Source organism: Lucilia cuprina, chromosome 5 (genome assembly GCF_022045245.1).
Source record: "Lucilia cuprina isolate Lc7/37 chromosome 5, ASM2204524v1, whole genome shotgun sequence".
NCBI lineage: Eukaryota > Metazoa > Arthropoda > Insecta > Diptera > Calliphoridae > Lucilia > Lucilia cuprina.
In genome coordinates this window covers 50,021,893-50,038,428 of record NC_060953.1, presented here as the reverse complement: position 1 = coordinate 50,038,428, position 16,536 = coordinate 50,021,893, and the positions used below count along the sequence as shown (strand labels likewise).

At 32.7% G+C, this 16,536-nt stretch overlaps 2 protein-coding genes and 1 non-coding gene across 10 annotated transcripts in view; all 3 read left to right on the top strand.

The window, feature by feature from the left end:
* Positions 1–10,866, top strand: part of LOC111680412 (dynein heavy chain, cytoplasmic) — a 28,079-nt gene extending 17,213 nt beyond the window's left edge. For 4 of the 8 annotated variants that reach the window (XM_023442051.2, XM_046952366.1, XM_046952364.1 and 1 more), the window contains 6 exons: positions 199–1,582; positions 1,660–2,384; positions 4,831–5,029; positions 5,563–5,680; positions 6,033–9,640; positions 10,463–10,866. In XM_023442051.2, the coding sequence (XP_023297819.2) occupies positions 199–1,582; positions 1,660–2,384; positions 4,831–5,029; positions 5,563–5,680; positions 6,033–9,640; positions 10,463–10,628 (6,200 nt within the window). In that variant the 3' untranslated portion in view covers positions 10,629–10,866. Of the gene's footprint in view, positions 1–198; positions 1,583–1,659; positions 2,385–2,534; positions 2,731–4,830; positions 5,030–5,562; positions 5,681–6,032; positions 9,641–10,462 lie in introns of all 8 variants that reach the window. The other 4 variants (XM_023442052.2, XM_046952367.1, XM_046952365.1 and 1 more) reach the window with 1 other exon arrangement.
* A 244-nt stretch (positions 10,867–11,110) lies between these two features.
* On the top strand, positions 11,111–11,182 carry Trnaq-cug. Its single transcript has one exon. It is a non-coding gene; the product is annotated as a tRNA-Gln (tRNA).
* A 1,416-nt stretch (positions 11,183–12,598) lies between these two features.
* LOC111688436 (collagen alpha-1(XVIII) chain-like) overlaps positions 12,599–16,536 on the top strand; it is a 131,737-nt gene continuing 127,799 nt past the window's right edge. The window contains exon 1 of the mRNA XM_046953027.1: positions 12,599–12,995. The gene's annotated coding sequence lies outside the window, so the exon portion shown is untranslated. The remainder of the gene's footprint in view (positions 12,996–16,536) is intronic.

Sequence of the window (16,536 nt, the reverse complement as noted above, 5' to 3'; positions counted from 1 at the left end):
CAGTTCTAGTTCAGTTCTAGTTCAGTTCTTGTTCAGTTCTAGTTCAGTTCTAGTTCAGTTCTAGTTCAGTTCTAGTTCAGTTCTAGTTCAGTTCTAGTGCAGTTCTAGGTCAGTTCTAGGTCAGTTCTAGGTCAGTTCTAGTTTAAGTTTAATTTTCATATGAAACCTTCTAAACTTTTTAAATTGTTCCCTTTCTAGTATTGTGCGGTCCTCCTGGTTCTGGTAAGACTATGACCTTGTTCTCAGCCTTGAGAGCTCTTCCCGATATGGAAGTTGTTGGCTTGAATTTCTCTTCGGCCACTACACCCGAACTTTTACTCAAGACCTTCGATCATTATTGCGAGTACCGTAAGACACCAAATGGTGTTGTTCTATCTCCCGTTCAAATTGGCAAATGGTTGGTATTGTTCTGTGATGAAATCAATTTGCCCGATATGGACTCATATGGCACTCAGCGTGTTATTTCATTCTTGCGTCAGCTGGTTGAACACAAAGGTTTCTATAGAGCCAGTGATCAAGCTTGGGTATCTTTGGAACGTATTCAATTTGTGGGAGCCTGTAATCCACCCACTGATCCAGGTCGTAAACCTCTTTCTCATCGTTTCTTGAGACATGTACCCATCATTTATGTCGATTATCCTGGAGAGACCTCATTAAAACAAATTTATGGCACATTCTCGAGAGCCATGTTGCGCTTAATGCCCACTCTTCGTGGTTATGCCGAACCTTTGACCAACGCTATGGTAGAATTCTATTTGGCCTCTCAAGATCGCTTCACGCAAGACATGCAACCGCATTATGTGTACTCTCCTCGTGAAATGACTCGTTGGGTACGTGGCATATGCGAAGCTATACGTCCACTTGATTCACTACCAGTTGAAGGTCTAGTACGCATTTGGGCTCATGAAGCTTTACGTCTATTCCAAGATCGTTTGGTTGACGACACCGAACGTAGATGGACGAATGAGAATATTGATACTGTAGCCTTAAAACACTTCCCCGGCATTAATTCCGAGGAAGCTTTGGCTCGTCCCATTTTGTACAGTAACTGGTTGTCTAAGGATTACATGCCGGTCAATCGTGAAGAATTACGTGATTACGTACGTGCTCGCCTCAAGGTCTTCTACGAGGAAGAATTGGATGTTCCACTGGTACTTTTCGACGAAGTTTTGGAACATGTTCTACGTATCGATCGTATTTTCCGTCAACCACAAGGTCACTTGCTATTGATTGGTGTTTCGGGTGCTGGTAAAACTACACTCTCGCGTTTTGTTGCTTGGATGAATGGTCTCTCGATATTCCAAATTAAAGTCCATAATAAATATACCGGTGAAGATTTTGATGAAGATTTACGTTCGGTATTACGTCGTTCGGGTTGCAGAGATGAAAAGATTGCTTTCATCTTGGATGAATCTAACGTTTTAGATTCTGGCTTCTTGGAACGTATGAACACTTTGCTGGCTAACGGTGAAGTACCTGGTCTGTTCGAGGGAGATGAGTACACTACTCTAATGACTCAGTGTAAGGAGGGTGCTCAACGTGAGGGTCTTATGTTGGATTCAAGTGATGAATTGTATAAATGGTAAGAAATATATTGCATTTGTTTAATAATTTAAATTCGAAAAAAATTTAATTTTTAATTTTATTTTCAACCTACAGGTTCACTCAACAAGTCATGCGTAATTTACACGTTGTCTTCACCATGAATCCCTCTACTGATGGCCTTAAAGACCGTGCTGCCACCTCACCAGCCTTGTTCAATCGTTGTGTACTCAATTGGTTCGGTGACTGGTCCGATTCTGCCCTCTTCCAAGTTGGCAAAGAATTCACAACACGCGTTGATTTGGAAAAACCATCTTGGACACCACCCGATTTCTTCCCAGCAGTCTGTCCCCTCGTGCCAACTCAGCCCACTCACCGTGATGCTGTCATCAACAGTTGTGTCTATGTACATCAGACTTTACATCAAGCCAATGCTCGTTTGGCTAAACGTGGCGGACGCACCATGGCTGTCACACCACGTCATTATCTAGATTTCATTCATCACTTCGTCAAACTGTACAATGAAAAACGCAGTGATTTGGAGGAACAACAATTGCATTTGAATGTCGGTCTTAATAAGATTGCCGAAACTGTGGAACAAGTCGAAGAAATGCAAAAGTCATTGGCTGTTAAAAAACAAGAACTACAGGCCAAGAATGAGGCCGCCAATGCTAAACTTAAACAAATGTTTAAGGATCAACAGGAGGCCGAAGTTAAGAAGATACAATCTCAAGAATTGCAAAATAAATTGGCCGAACAAACCGTCAAGATTGAGGAGAAACGTAAATATGTCATGGCCGATTTGGCTCAAGTAGAACCTGCTGTTATTGAAGCACAACAAGGTAAGTCCTACTATAACCCATTTACTTTAAATCTAAATAAGTTTTTATTTAAACAACTTAAGTTAATATTAAGATTTCAATCAAAGAATTTAAGAATAAGTTTAATTAAACATTATTACCACCTCCCCCCTTAAAATATGAAACATTTAGCTGTTAGCGGCATTAAAAAGAAACAATTGGCTGAAATACGTTCCATGGCAAATCCACCGCCACCTGTTAAATTGGCTTTGGAATCGGTGTGTGATTTACTCAATGAGAGTGCACCCGACTGGAAGGCAATGCGTGGCATCATTGTTAAAGATACTTTTATATCGTCCATTGTTAACTTCCAAACTGAACAGATCACGTACGACCCACTTTTATTTTTTTTTCTCTCTATATAATAAACAAAAATATTTATATATCAAAAATCCATATAATCAAACGTAATTACATACCTTCATATATACTATTTAACTCTACTATATCTCCTAACTATTGTCCTAATCTCAAAATCCATTCTACTCATTTATATTTAATCTAAAATCAAATAGTTGTTCTAATTTTTATTGTCTTTCTTTTTATAATAATTCATTGAAATTTTATAAATTTTTGCTAAATTTTTTTATAAAAATTTTCAATATTTTTCTAGAATATTTTCACAATTAAAATTTTTAATAAGAAATCGATCAAGTTTTTCTGTTAGGGCTTTTGTATATAATTTTTTTACCATGATTTTGTCTAAATTCTAATTGGAAAAATTTTGGTCTTTATTTGTTGAAAAGAAACGAATTATTTTTCCCACTTATCCTACAACAACTACCACCAAACAAACCACCTCCAACCACCACCACCATATGCAAAATGCCGCGCACTCTGAATACTATTTTAATTTATTAAGATTTAAGTATTTATTAATTATAATTTTTAGATGCATTTCTTTTTTTTTAATATACTTATACAAACAAAATTAAGTTTATTTTTAAATGTTCAATTTAAATCAGTTTTAGTATATTGAAACATTGTTTTAAGTAAATAATTCCCTTGAAATACTTTTAAATGGTTAGTTTATGGCTTTGACGTTTTTTCTTCCCTTTAAATCAGAAAATTAAACTATTTGCTAATAATTTAGTTTAAAAGCGTTTCTAAGAAAAAAAATTTCAGACCCCTCCTGTTAATTTGAATTGTTTTAAGTTAGAAAATTGCTGCGTTTTTGTTTTGATGTTCTATACTGTTGTGGGGGTTTAACATCCAAAAACTAGTATTATTTTACCCTATTTAAAGCGTCAGTCTGTGATTTCACCTAGTCAAGGTAGCAGACTGCGTGCATTCGTCGTCTGAACTAGATTATAGAATAACGTATATACTAGACTAAAGACTTATCTGTATTCTAGACTATAGACTATTTTGTAGACTTGACTATATAGTAGATTGTATATTATAGATTAAGTAATAGAGTCTATTAAATAGACTATATACAAGACTAGACACCAGATTATAGACTAGACTATAGACTACACTATAGACTAGACTATGGACTAGACTATAGTCTCTTGTATACTAGACTATAGTCTTTAGTATACTAGACTATAGACAAGACTATAGACTAGAATGAAGACTAGAATAGACTGTAGACTATACTATAACTATACTATAGACTAGACCATAGACTAGACTATAGACTAGACTATAGACTAGACTATAGAGTAGACTATAGACTAGACTATAGACTAGACTATAGACTAGACTATAGACTAGACTATAGACTAGACTATAGACTAGACTATAGACTAGACTATAGACTAGACTATAGACTAGACTATAGACTAGACTATAGACTAGACTATAGACTAGACTGTAGGCTAGACTACGGACTAGACTATAGACTAGACTACAGACTAGACTATAGACTAGACTATAGACTGTAGACGAGACTATAGACGAGACCATAGACTAGACTATAGACTAAACTATAGACTAAACTATAGACTATACTAATGACTAGACTATAGACTAGACTATCGACTAAACTATAGCCTAGACTATAGACTAGACTATCGACTAGACTATAGACTAGACTAATGACTAGACTATAGACTAAACTATAGACTAGACTAATGACTAGAATATCGACTAGACTAATGACTAGACTGTAGATGAAAATATGACACTGAGCAAAATTAGAAAAATATAAATTTACTAAAATTAAGTTAACACTATTAAAACAGTATAGTGTGTGTTTGTGCAGAGATTAAATTAAGTTTTATTAGACTAAATGATTTTTAATAAAATTAATGTCTAATTTTTTAACAAATTTGTCTAATACATAATTGTATAATATTTAAATAACCAACAAAATAAATCTCTATATTATATATTAATTCTACTCACCAACAAAACCCGAAAAAACAAAATTTCTGGAACACGAATATAAAAATAAAATACATCCTTCCTCCCCCATAATCAGCTGTAAAATCGATACGCAAACAACAACTTGTTGAAGTGAGAACTATGGCAAATCCACCTTCCGTGGTTAAATTGGCACTTGAATCGATCTGTTTGTTGCTGGGTGAAAATGCCAACGATTGGAAATCGATTCGTGCTGTTATAATGCGTGAAAATTTTATAAATTCAATTGTATCTAACTTCAGTACTGAAATGATAACGTAAGCATGAAGAATTTTTACAAAAAAAAATCTGAAAAGAAAACAAAACAAAAAAAAAAAACATTTTGTTCATGTTTTTTTTTTTTTACTTTTTTTAAATTCAAACTTCTGAATTCAATTCCTCTTTTTTATGATTTTTTGAGTTGTTGTAGTTTTGATTTGTTGATTTTCCAGTAATGTTGTGATTTGAGTTTTATTATTTTTTTCTTTTATTTTGTTTTTAATTGAGTTTATGATTTTGTTTAGTTTCTTTTTCTAACACCCCAGTATTTTGTTTTATTAACCAACTAATTGTTTTATAATTGTAATTAACATTTTCTTTTGTATGTTTTAGTTTTTTTATTATTTTTTGTTCATTTCTAATATTTTTTACAATGGCTTCTGGTTATGTTGCTTTTTGCTTTTAATTGCATTTCATTCACCTGCTTGTTAAATAAATACTAAATGTTTGTTAAGCTATTGATATGATTTGAAATTTATTAATATATTTCTTTCGATGTTTTCTTTTTAATTTTAAACTTTTTAAAAAATAGCGATGATGTTCGTGAAAAGATGAAATCGAAATATTTAAGCAATCCTGACTATAACTTTGAAAAGGTTAATCGTGCTTCATTGGCTTGCGGTCCTATGGTTAAATGGGCTATTGCTCAGGTAAGTTTTTAATCTGTCAGATTAAAAAATATATATTTCCATCTCATTCTCGACATTTCCTGAAATATTAACAAAGATTGGGATTTGTCAATCCCAATTTGTTTCTGAATTTGATAACAAATGTTATTCTCAAAGTATTATCAATTAAAAACATTAAATAAAGTCTAATTCATAATCTAGTCCATAAACTGTTCAATTCTATTCAATGGTCTAATCTACAGTCAAGACTATAGAATAATCTAAAGTCTAATCTAGTCTACAATCTTAAGTCTGGCATATATCCAAGCCTAGCGTCTAGTCTTTCTAGTTCTAATCTAAAACTAATTCTTTTTTTATTCTCTCCTCTACTTAGATCGAATACGCTGACATGTTGAAACGCGTTGAGCCGCTACGTGATGAATTACGCTCACTTGAAGATCAAGCTGAAGTCAACAAGAAAAACGCTGATGAAACTAAATCACTTGTGGAACAATTAGAACAAAGTATTTCTGCCTATAAGGAAGAATATGCTCAATTGATTTCTCAAGCACAAGCTATTAAAACCGATTTGGAGAATGTACAAGCCAAGGTCGATCGTTCGATTGCTTTACTCAAGAGTTTGAATATTGAACGTGAACGTTGGGAATGTACTAGTGAAACCTTTAAATCACAAATGTCCACCATTATTGGTGATGTTCTACTATCGGCTGCTTTTATAGCCTATGGAGGTTATTTCGATCAACATTATCGTACCAATCTCTTTACCACCTGGTCACAACATTTACAATCAGCCAATATACAATATAGAGGTGATATTGCACGCACTGAATATCTCTCGAATCCCGATGAACGTTTGAGATGGCAGGCCAATGCTTTACCCACTGATGATCTTTGCACTGAGAATGCTATAATGTTGAAGAGATTCAACAGATATCCATTGATCATTGATCCTTCTGGTCAGGCAACCACTTTCTTGTTGAATGAATATGCTGGCAAAAAGATTACCAAAACTTCGTTCTTGGATGATTCGTTCCGTAAGAATTTGGAATCAGCCTTGCGTTTCGGTAATCCGCTATTAGTGCAGGATGTTGAAAATTACGATCCCATATTGAATCCCGTTTTGAATCGTGAATTGAGAAGAAGTGGCGGCAGAGTTTTGATAACATTGGGCGATCAAGATATCGATCTGTCACCCTCATTTGTTATCTTCTTGTCTACACGTGATCCTACTGTCGAATTTCCACCCGACATTTGTTCTCGTGTAACATTCGTCAACTTCACTGTGACCAGAAGCTCATTGCAATCTCAGTGTTTGAATCAAGTATTAAAGGCCGAACGTCCCGATATCGATGAGAAGAGATCGGATTTATTGAAATTACAAGGCGAATTCCGTTTGCGTTTGCGTCAATTGGAAAAGAGTCTGTTGCAGGCTTTGAACGATGCCAAGGGTAAGATTTTGGATGATGATTCTGTTATTGCTACCTTGGAGACCTTGAAGAAGGAGGCTTATGACATCAACCAGAAGGTGGATGAAACTGATAAGGTTATAGCTGAAATTGAAACGGTATCACAACAATATTTGCCTTTGTCGGTGGCCTGCAGTAACATCTACTTTACCATGGACAGTTTGAATCAAGTTCACTTCTTGTATCAATACTCATTGAAAATGTTCTTGGACATATTTTCCACTGTTTTGTATAACAATAAGAAATTGGAAGGCAAGTCCGATAACACTGAACGATTGGGCATTATTACGCGCGATCTATTCCAGGTATGCTATGATCGTGTAGCTCGTGGTATGTTGCACAATGATAGATTGACCTTTGCTCTGCTGATGTGCAAGATTCACTTGAAGGGCACTTCTGAAATGAATCTAGATCCTGAATTCAGCTTCTTCTTGAGAAGCAAAGAAGGTCTTTTGGCTAATCCTACTCCAGTGGAGGGCTTAACACACGAACAAATAGATGGCGTTAATCGTTTGGCAACAAGAGTTCCAATATTCCGCAAATTGATCGACAAATTACGTTCGATTCCCGAATTAGGAGCCTGGTTACAACAGAGTTCGCCCGAACAATGTGTACCTCAGCTATGGGATGAGTCTAAGGCTTTGACACCCATTGCCACTTCGGTACATCAATTGCTGTTGATCCAGGCCTTTAGACCAGATCGTGTTATTGCTGCTGCCCACAATGTAGTCAATGCCGTATTAGGAGAAGACTTTATGCAAACGGCTGAAGATGAATTAGACTTTGCTGCTGTTGTTGAGAAACAATTGAATGCCAATACTCCAGCTTTGTTATGTTCTGTGCCCGGTTTCGATGCTTCAGGCCGTGTAGATGATTTAGCTGCTGAATTGAATAAACAAATCTCCAGTATTGCTATTGGTTCTGCTGAAGGTTTCAATCAAGCTGAAAGTGCCATTAATATGGCTTGCAAGACTGGCCGTTGGGTATTGCTTAAGAACGTGCATTTGGCTCCTCAATGGTTGGTACAACTCGAAAAGAAATTACACTCTTTGCAGCCACATTCTGGTTTCCGTCTCTTCTTAACCATGGAAATTAATCCTAAAGTACCAGTTAATCTCTTGAGAGCCGGCAGAATCTTTGTCTTTGAACCACCACCAGGCATCAGAGCCAATTTGTTGAGAACCTTCAATACCGTGCCACCAGGCCGCATGATGAAGACACCCAGTGAAAGAGCCAGATTGTACTTCCTGTTGGCCTGGTTCCACGCCATTGTACAGGAACGTTTGCGTTACGTTCCTCTGGGTTGGGCCAAGAAATACGAATTCAATGAAAGTGATTTGAGAGTGGCTTGTGATACGCTCGACACTTGGATTGATACTACCGCCATGGGCAGAACTAATTTGCCACCAGAGAAAGTACCATGGGATGCTTTAGTAACTCTACTATCGCAATCGATCTATGGTGGTAAAATCGATAACGATTTCGATCAACGTCTATTGACTTCGTTCTTGAAGAAACTCTTTACCGCCAGATCGTTTGAAGCTGACTTTGCTTTGGTCGCTAATGTGGATGGAGCCAGTGGAGGTCAGCGTCATATTACCATGCCCGATGGCACTAGAAGAGATCATTTCCTTAAATGGATTGAAAATCTCACTGATAGGCAAACACCTTCCTGGCTGGGTCTGCCCAATAACGCTGAAAAAGTGTTACTCACCACTCGTGGTACTGACTTGGTCAGTAAGTTGCTGAAGATGCAGCAGCTAGAGGATGATGAAGAATTGGCCTATACCATAGAGGAAACCAATGAACAGGCCGCTGCTGCTGCAGCTCAACGTCAAGAAGATGGCCGTCCTTCCTGGATGAAGGTATTGCATAATTCCGCCACCGCATGGTTGGAATTGTTGCCAAAGAATCTGGCCACTCTCAAGAGAACTGTGGAGAATATCAAAGATCCTTTGTATCGTTACTTTGAACGTGAAGTTACAATGGGCGCTAAATTGCTACAAACTGTCATTTCCGATTTACAAGATGTTGTGCTCATCTGTCAAGGTGAAAAGAAACAAACTAATCATCATCGTTCCATGCTGTCTGAGCTAGTACGTGGCATTATCCCCAAAGGATGGAAACGTTATACAGTGCCAGCTGGCTGCACTGTTATACAATGGATTACCGATTTCAGTAATCGTATTAAACAATTGCAAAAAGTCTCACAATTGGTGTCACAAGCTGGCGCTAAAGAATTGCAAGGTTTCCATGTTTGGTTGGGTGGTCTTTTGAATCCTGAAGCTTATATTACTGCCACTAGACAGTGTGTAGCTCAAGCTAATAGCTGGTCTTTGGAAGAATTGGCATTGGAAGTCACCATTACCGAAACTGGAGCAAATGCCGAATCTAAGGATAGTAGTTTTGGTGTAACCGGCTTGAAATTGCAAGGAGCTCAGTGCAAGAACAATGAATTGTTGTTGGCCTCGACTATTATGATGGATCTACCAGTTACGGTGTTGAAATGGGTCAAGTAAGTTTTATTTTAACATAGTTCTTGCTCAGTTATAGTTTTATTTTAGTTCTAGTTCAGTTCTATTTTAGTTCTAGTTTAGTTCTAGATCAGTTCTAGTTCAGTTCTAGTTCAGTTCTAGTTCAGTTCTAGTTCAGTTCTAGTTCAGTTCTAGTTCAGTTCTAGTTCAGTTCTAGTTCAGTTCTAGTTCAGTTCTAGTTCAGTTCTAGTTCAGTTCTAGTTCAGTTCTAGTTCAGTTCTAATTCAGTTCTAGTTCAGTTCTAGTTCAGTTCTAGTTTAGTTCTAGTTCAGTTCTAATTTAGTTCTAGTTCAGTTCTAGTTCATTTCTAGTTCATTTCTAGTTCAGTTCTAGTTGAGTTCTAGTTCAGCTCTAGTTCAGTTCTAGTTTAGTTCAGTTCTAGTTCAGTTCTAGTTCAGTTCTAGTTCAGTTCTAGTTCAGATCTAGTTCAGTTCTAGTTCAGTTCTAGTTTAGTTCTAGTTTAGTTCTAGTTCAGTTCTAGTTCAGTTCTAGTTCAGTTCTAGTTCAGTTCTAGTTCAGTTCTAGTTCAGTTCTCGTTCAGTTCTAGTTCAGTTCTAGTTCAGATCTAGTTCAGTTCTAGTTCATTTCTAGCACAATTCTACAGTTATAGTTTAAATCTACTTTAGTTATAGTTCAGTTCTGATTCAGTTATAGTTCAAATCTACTTTAGTTCTAGTTCAGTTCTGATTCAGTTCTAGTTTAGTTCTACTTAAGTTAGTTAGTTAGTTAGTTAGTTAGTTAAAAGTTATAACTTTAATATATAAATAAATTTTATTATTCTCTATTTTTTCCTCTATTTTTAGATTAACCAGCGAACATCGTGTCAGCAAATTGACTTTGCCTGTCTACTTGAATTCCACACGCACAGAACTTTTGTTTACTGTTGATTTGGCTGTAGCCGCAGGACAAGATCCACACAGTTTCTATGAGCGTGGTGTAGCTGTATTAACTTCAACAGCTTTGAATTAAATTTAATAAATATTCCTTAAACAATTATTTAAAAATCTAAATATTCAAAATAATTAAAAACTTAATATTATACTTGAATTTAAAACTAATTCCCTTTAAATTTTGTTAACCTATTCCCTATTACATACTTAATCTAATTAAATTAACTATTCCAATGTCTAACATTATACATTTTTTTTAAATAATTTCTTTAAAACATTCTTATTTCAATAAAAAATTATAAATTTTTCTTTTCAAACCCCTAACAAAACTTGAATTTTATTAGAAATATTAGAGGTTTTCGAAGTTTTATTGATAAGGATAAAATATCCTTTTTATTGTTTAGATTTTATCTTTGACATGCGCATTGTGTGTAAAAAGGGGTGTTTGGGCTTAGATACTTATTATATATTGTGTATGCGTGTGTGTGATAGCGTGTCTGTATTTGTGCATTACGTGAAAACATCCTTTTTATTATTGGTTGCAACATTGTATCCTTAACGGGTTCCATGGTGTAATGGTTAGCACTCTGGACTCTGAATCCAGCGATCCGAGTTCAAATCTCGGTGGGACCTAAGAAATTAACTTTTTTATTGGGTTTTCCATGAATTTTTATATATAATAGAGTATTTCAAATATATTCGGAGAATTGTATAATTCAGTTTTTATGGAGGAATTATTCTTTATCGATTTGATAAGGGTATATTGGAGAATTAATTCCAAAATATTTTCTTTTTAATATTAAAATTTAAAGGATCACTCAACTCTAATTCTTTTCCAACTCCACCCTAACTTTACATAAAATTAGTGTAGTTGTTGTTTAAGTTGAGTTTTAATTTGGATCTTATTTGGTTCTAGTTTATTTTAGATGCTAAGTCAGTTCTAGTTAATTTAAAAAAAAAAAACATAAAACTTACTTGCAGTCCGGAATTAATAATCTTCCTCTTAACCACAAACTAATATTCCGGGGAAATCCTTGCGAGGTCACCAAATACAAGACAAATAAAATGTCATAACGGGACTCTAACTTTTATCTAGTTCTACAAAACAGATTAATATATGAAATATGACAATAATCCACATTGATTGTAGTTGTTTCATTTGTATGATTTTTGTATTTACATCCTGAAACCCTAAAATGTCAGGACAGGACTCTTAACTCTTATCTAATTTTAAAAAACAGCCTTATATATATAGATTGACAACAATCCACATCGATTTTAGTTGTTCCATTTGTATAATTTTTATAGTTACATTTTGAAACCGTATGGTCCTGTACCTTAACATCTAGTTTGAAGCATTTCTTAATAAAACGAGAGATGCTAAAACCCGTAAATTGTTCTTTTAATAGTTTGCCATTCCACACACTATTAGCCAAAGTTTCCTTCCAATCCGGAATTTAAAATCAACTTATTGGCAACAAACAAACAATCCGGGGAAAACTTTAAGAGGACGTCAAATACAAGACAAATAAAATGTCATCCGCTTTGTCAGTTATAACAAAACAATACCCTAAAGGAGTGGTAACCACAGTCCAAGTTTTAGCCCTAACGCTTAGCCCATACCCTATAAACCATTTATCCGGCAGACACTATCTCAGCAGCTTCCAACAATTGTGAAATTGTTCCTAGGATAGCCGGAAGAGCCGCCGGCACATTTTTATATCCCTAAACGATATTATAACAACAAAAATCACCTTTATAATCTATTAAATAAGCTAATAATAAGAATTAAGTTAAAATTCAAAAATATCATTTCATTAACTTGCAAAAATTTGCCATTGAAAAATGTAAATAAACAAAACTTTTTTCTCATTACACTAACAACTCCTTTAATCTTTTACAATTACAATCAATTTTGCCGCTAATTTGCTCTTAATTTATGACATTTCAATTTAGTTTTACTCTAGTCGTCGTCGAAATCGTTTGCAATTGTAAGATCGCTCCTCGTTTTTGTTAAATATTATTAATAAAAATTGTTTATAATTAATAAAATGTTTATAAAAGTGTTATTTAAATGTTTTTTAATAAAAATAAATGATTTATTTAAAAATTTGTGGCGAAATAAAACGGTTACGGTTGTTTTAATATCGGAGTCGGTTGCTTTCGTGTCGGTGTGTTTGTGTTTGTTGAAAAAGCATCTACTTATTATTTATGTGTATGAAAAGTGAAATAGAAAATTAAAAAAAGAAGAAAAATAAAAAAAGGAAAAAATGAAAAAAAATAAAATGCTTTATTTAGCATTATGGCCTTTAATTAAAAGTAGTTGCTTATTAGTGAAAATTAAATAAAAAGTGTAGTGTTATTTTATTAGTGTATTATTAAGGAATATTAGCTTTTCCTTGTTGGAAAGCATATTGTTCGCAATGTCAAAACCAGAAAGTTAAAGGTATGTAATCATAATTTTTATTTTTTATTATTTTAAAATAATTATAAATAAAATATTTAATAAAACCATTTTTATAAAAAAATTGATTTTGATTAGAAATAATGCCCGAATTATCAAGTTATTAAAAAATACGATTCTTCAATTGAAATTTTTCGCTTTAAAACAAAATTTTCAATAAATATATTTAGATACCCGACATTTTAATAAAACTTCCAACTGTATTTAAATAATTCTAAAATAAATATTAGGGGAAATTAAAACATAATTTGTTACGTGTATTAAATTTTTTATGGTCGAAGTCTGTTTCATTATTATGTGAAATATTGAAGTTAATTCTCTTATAAACCGTAGTAAAACGATAAAATTCCCATACAGCCCCCTATAACGAAAATCGATTTGCATTATTTAAGAGTAGATAAAATTAAAATAAATTATTTTAGTATAAAAATAAATAAATTACATTTTTAATATTCGTATATCTTGTGTAGGGTATCAAATTATCGGCCAAGACCAACTAAACTTTTTTACTAATTTTTTTTTGTAATATTTTTTTTTTTTTTAAATAATGTTATTATTATTTTTTCTATTAAAAAATGTTTATTTAGTTCTATTACATTTGTTATTCTGTCGCTGTTCTGCTCTCTGCTTTACTTACACTTAGCAGAGGAATATAATTCATTCTATTACTTGCATATCATCTATTCTATTACATTTGCTGGTTTCCTCTCTTTCTCTCATTGTATTGACATTTCCTTTCAGTTCCGCTATTTATTAGTAGATTTATTTATACTAGGGTTGAAAAACTTGCTAAAAATTTACTTTTTTTCCAATCGATCGTTAAAAGTACTATGCATATACACATGAAATACGTATGTATGCATGTATGTATAATTTCTTTAAAGAAATAAAATAATACAAACAGACATGGATAATTAAACTTTTGAAATTTGTGGTATGTAAAATTCGTATTTTTTATGACTTAAATTTATTTCTGTTATCGGATAGTTATTTCTTAGTAATAATATTCTTAGTAATAATATTTTCTCTAGTCTTCAGATTACAATTTCCTCTAGTCTTTATTATCTGGTAATACTTTTCTGTTGACTTTTGTCAATTATTCTTCTTTAAAGTTATTCGAATAAAAACTTACAATATTTTTTTTTAGAGTAGTCGACATTTTTAAAAATTTAACGAATAAAAGATATGGGAAAAAAGGTTTGAGTACATTTACGTATACATACGTCAGTTACGCTTACGTATACATACGTCAGTTACTTAGTACAATTTCAAAATATTTCAAAGATGAAACTGAGTTTTTTTAATGATATAAGTATGTATACGATGTTTAACTTAAATAAAAGAAATATATGTGCATTTCATAAGCTACTTAACATGTTTAATAACCACCATTAAACAATATGGATGTGTATTGTATTTTTCATTCCCTATGTATTACATTGAAATATTGGGTAATTATTAGAATCTAAAACGATCTAGCCGTCTATCCGTGTGCCTGTTCAAAACACGATAGGACGAGTTACAGAATTGAAATTTTAAACAAATATGTTTTGCTTTGTATTGAAAAAAAGACAATATCTATCTACGATTTAATATAGCACCCATATATAAGTTTCTCATCAGAAAATTAGTTTAACGTACATAACTCGCTTAGAAATGCCTCTATATCATCTAAATTCTACATAAACATAGAATCACTTCTAAAACAACAAGCATTCTACTTTTTAAATTGCAAAATATAAATTGTTATAAATTGCAAAAAGTAGTAAAAGATTTGTTTCATTTATAACAGATCTTTTGATTTAGTAATCGTGTATTTCTTTAAATACAAAATTTTATTCGAATACATATTCGATTATTCAACAAAAATTATTCGAATTATTTCTCATTCTAAAATGTAAATTTTTTATTCGTTTGCAGAAAAACAAAAATTTTTTCTCGATTAATCGAATAATACTTATTCGAATGACAACCCTACTACATATATACTATTGTTAATGTATTGAACATGATTGTAAATAAACAATAGTTTTATAAAAGGTCCAGTTAACCAGCGATTAAAAATTTTAATCTCAGTACAAAATGTTAAAATAACTGAAATTTTTAGAAATGGATGTGAAAAATCGTTAATTTTTGGTGGATTCCATGAAAAGAAATTATGCAATACAAATTGCAAAACAGTTTTTAGAGTATTTTAGGTTCACAAAATGTTTAGAGATTTTCGATTTAATTAAATTTTAAAATTCATTATATTATTTTCAAATTTATATACCCCTTGGAATGCATTTAAAATAGTTTTGCAGACTCTTAGAAATATTTTATTAATTTTTTCTCACGATAATCTCAAAATTACGGAGTTTTCGAGACCCATTTCAAAAGAGATTGCCGGCATTTTTATTTTAATATATTGTACTGAAATCAGATGTTTTACCGCTGAAAGTGGTCCACGTTGCACTTCAATATGTAGGCGGGGCCCTTCGTTATGTAATAAAACTTATTTCGCAAACTTTCTATCTAAATGCATTTTATTTTTGTTTAAACAAGTATGAATGTATAGTCGGGCATAGCCGATCATATGATAACCTGCACCATCCAGTATGTTAAAAATGGAGATTTTCATTTTAACTTTTTTCCGGAATATTTTTACTTTTTTTTGGCAAGAGGGGTCTAATTTAAAATTATTTATGTAGAATTTAAAAGTGTTAATTATTAGTGTGTATATGTGAATTTTGACCTTCAAGTCATTTTCTGAAGTAGACTTTGTATGGGGGTTATAAAACTATGTTTTTCCGACTTTTGTTGACATAAAAAATCATTTAACTTAAATTATGAGCCCAAAGGCTCTATTCGGAGGGTAATGTTGTTTGGGGGCAAAGCGAAATAATGGACTGATTTTATCTATTTTCGTCCTTGGGCCAAAAAAAAAAGAGTGTGTACCAATTATGTATTGACTCCAAGTATACCGAAGGGTTAATTTTTATAGATCTCGGATTTAAAAGAATTAACAATGATCGATTGAAGCAGTCATTTTCTATGTTCTCGGACAGTACATTCACATTTTAGATTTATAGAACTTAGGCAACAAATTGTAATTAAAAAATTAAACTTAATTATTGCCACAAATTGTCTTGTTTTCTAAATCCATTATCACAGGTACAGCAAAACTGTGAGAGATTGTAGCATACACGTATGTATGTATGAATCTTGAAAAGGTTAACACATGTTCATAAAATAGTTTATAGAATAATAAAAATTAGCAATAATATATGTTTAATGGCTAATTAAAAAAACTCAAAAGTCCAAATTTTTCTCATATAAACGCATATACCTATATGAACTCTAAAATAATTGAATATTATTTAAATAGTATTATAAATTTATATACTTTTATATATACAGACATATGTATATGAATTTTGATTTGATATTAAACTATGTACACATGTATGTATAACTAATTTCAATACTAGAAGTTGATCCGACTGAAAAATAAATTTTCGAACCACCTTGTTATTAAAAATAG